Source organism: Buceros rhinoceros, unplaced genomic scaffold, assembly GCF_000710305.1.
Source record: "Buceros rhinoceros silvestris isolate BGI_N320 unplaced genomic scaffold, ASM71030v1 scaffold29742, whole genome shotgun sequence".
Lineage (NCBI taxonomy): Eukaryota > Metazoa > Chordata > Aves > Bucerotiformes > Bucerotidae > Buceros > Buceros rhinoceros.
Genome location: NW_010399982.1, coordinates 24654 through 27840, shown reverse-complemented (window position 1 = coordinate 27840; position 3187 = coordinate 24654). Strand labels below are relative to the sequence as shown.

The following is a 3187-nucleotide window of genomic DNA, read 5'->3' as shown; positions in this document are numbered from 1 at the left end:
CCCGGGTACTAGGAGCTTGACTTGGTTATGGTCCTTTGAACAGAAGGTTATGGTCCTTTGATAGCCATCCGAAGCAATTTTCTGCCAATGCAGGTTGTGCCCAGGTTAGTTTTACATGTTTCAAGTGATGGTGTTTCACCACGTCCCATGGAATACTATTTTTACGGCGTACATAATCTTTCCTTTATGTCATGACTTCTGGTTATATCTTCTTAACTCAAGAGAATAATGTGCCTTCTTCCCTGGTGTTTACAGCTTTCTTGCTGGCACCTCTCAAAGGTCTCCACTTAGCAGCTAAGAAAAAATATGTGATTTTTGTCATCTTTTCCCATAAATAAATCCTTTTTTCCAGACAGTTCTAGTCTGAGGATTCACTTTGTATATTTTTAGGTGCTCGTCCATGCAGTGAAATGTGTCAGTGGATAAATTAACGGTGAATAACAAGGAATTGCTCACTCTAAACATAAAGAGTAGATTTCCTTCCAGTTTTCCTTGAATTCAGTGCCATGAATTTGTTACTAGGTTTTCGTTCCTTCCAATTCTAGCAGAGTCTTACCAGAGCTTTAGGAGAGATTAAACCCAACAGTATTTTCCCATGATCATTTCAAGAGAGAACTGCATGAACGGCTAATGTCAAAACAAAATTTACCATCGTTGCCTAAGCACAACTACTTTGACCTATTGAGATATTCATTTTCTTGCACAAGAAAGGAAAATGTTGCTTGACCCTCAAACTCCGCCACCAGTTAGAGATGACAGCCTACAGTAGTTGAGGCTTAATTTGCTTATAAGCTGACCACTCATAGTCATGGAAAGAATAAGCGAGGAGAAGTTCCTGCTCGACCAGGCACACCTTTCTGCAGACACGTACCAGCTGCAAGAGATGTGAAAATTAAACCCTCAAACATGGCTTGGATTGATCTGAGTATGTTGCAAAGGCAATTTCCCTCTCTAAAAAAAAAAAAATGACACCTCAAAATGCTAAGCAGCAAAGCCCATATTCTGTATATGCAGGTATACAGCTTAACTCTGTAGATAACTAGAAACCTGTGGATAAAAGAAAGATTACCCCTTCTTGAATATAAAAATACAAAATAGGCCATTGTAAAATAAATTATTTTTCAGTGTTAAGTGTTTGGAGACACAGTAAATAGGCAAAAACTGCACAGCACTCAGGATTGTCCTTCCTTCTCCAAACAACTTACTCGTCTTGCTCGCTCTCCTGTGCTGTTCACAGCGGGCAACAAAATGAGAAACAAACCAAAGTCATCCAGGCCAATTAGACTCTGAGGATCTCATCCCCTTAAGATGAAGTTGCTTAAACCAGCACTGCAGAAGGACCCAGAAAGGGAAACAAAATGGATGGAAAGGGAGTGCTAGCCATCAGCGAGTCAGCTCCCGGAGAGTGAGGAAGTCAGAGGCAGCTGTAATTACTGACTGCAGCCGTTTACAGCAAGGAGAGGACTTGCAAATTGCTTCCAGGGTTTGGCAGCAGCTCAATGCCTTTAGCAGGAGGCAGCGCGTGTTGACAGCCCCGTCCATGCACTCAGTGCTGCCAGTCCTTGCCCACCCACCCTAGGGAAGCTGGGCTGGTGCCACACCGCAGGGCTGCATGAAAGCACAAGAGTCGAAAGGAGCTGCACTTGTAAAAGTCTGAGAAATGCTGCCCTGGTGCAGTTCAGTCCTTCCAGGCCCTGTCCTAAAGACAGCTATCCCTAATGTAAAGTTGTTTCAGCAAGGCAAGATGACATCAGATGTTTGCGGAGCCTTAGAGATCTTAAGAGCTAAATGGAGAGACACTTGAGCCACCTGCCTGTGCACCCAGAATAGCACCTGCACGCTTAGTCCTCATGCCTTTGGTAGTGTTACACGTGTGTCAGTACTACTCCACCAGCATTCAAACTGCAGCAATAAAGCTGGAAAATTTGCATGTGGCAGAGGACAGCATAAAGACATAAATACACTCCCCAGATTGAAAAAAAAAAAAAAAGAAGAAAAAGCAGCAGAGTGAAGCTGCAGTCCAACTCTGCCTTGTTTGATGCGTACGCAGATAAACCACAACCAAGTGTGTGATGGCTGAGGTGAAAGTGAATAGAGAGGAATGCAAAACTCTTTGTACATGTTGCAGAAGCCAAGAGTCAGCCAAGCAGCAAGAATTCAACTTACCACCACGTAACAATCTTCAAGGAATAGAGATGCCCGTTTCCTGTAAAGGAAGGGGTTTTTTACTATAAATCTAACAGTGTTGAGTTCATTTGGGGATTTTGGGCAGGAAACAGTGAGTTCTGAAGGTACCTCCTCTAGAGAATATCTGGGTTTCCTTTCCAAGCCCCACTGTGGGTTTTGGGGTTTTTTTCCTTCTTTGTTCTCCTGGGGAAGAAATGTTTCTTACATTTGTAAATTATTTTCCCTCTTGTTCGACAAGTGCTTGTAGAAGAGGAGAGAAAAGGCTTGGCAAGAAACAATCAGAGAAGGGGGCTTGAATTAACATGGTCTGAAATTGAATCCCTAAAGACATCACTTAATCAGAACTTTTTCACCCCCCACGTAAAACTTCGCTCATTGAAACTTTTGCAAACACGTGACGAAGGGAGTTGAGAATAATTCCAAGAGGGAGGAAGAGGACTGACAAAGTAGTGAGTCCTTACCAACTAATTTTTTAAGTAATAAGGAATTTCTAGGGTGTGAACTGGGAACCTATCTTGATCTACTTTTTGGCATTCTTGGCTTGCTTAAATCAAGCCAGCCAAGAATGTGGTGCATTAAGCGGGGGTGCAGGTTATACCTGCACCTCAGGCATCACCCAGGCTGCAGTAGCTGCCACTGTGCTGGCTTATCCCGTGCTGCAGACAGTGGTGCAAGCAATGCAGCTGCCTACTGCCCTTCCCCTGTGAGATGAGCTATTCCTTCCACCCTGGCACAGCCGTGTGCCCTGCATCCCCGTTTCCAGTGCCCTACCCTGATGATGCTGCCTTTCCCACAGACGTACAGGAGGTGGAGCTCGGAAGGCCGCGGCGGAAGACGAGGCCATGATGCCCCCATGATCGCCTACGATGCCTTGCTGGGCTGCGGCGGGGACTGGACAGAGCTCTGCAACCGCTCTATGTTCCATGGAGGTGAGGGCCCCTTGTACTTCCCACCCCCTGCTCCCTCTCTGGGAGTGGGAGAGAGCTCTCGGGGCTGTCGG

The 3187-nt window shown here is 45.3% G+C and overlaps 1 protein-coding gene across 1 annotated transcript in view; it reads left to right on the top strand.

The window, feature by feature from the left end:
- The first annotated feature begins 2962 nt into the window (after positions 1-2962).
- The window catches only part of LOC104489523 ([Protein ADP-ribosylarginine] hydrolase-like protein 1), a 1516-nt gene continuing 1291 nt past the window's right edge, over positions 2963-3187 (top strand). Inside the window, exon 1 of the mRNA XM_010131694.1 lies at positions 2963-3116. Coding sequence (XP_010129996.1) covers positions 2963-3116 — 154 coding nt within the window. The remainder of the gene's footprint in view (positions 3117-3187) is intronic.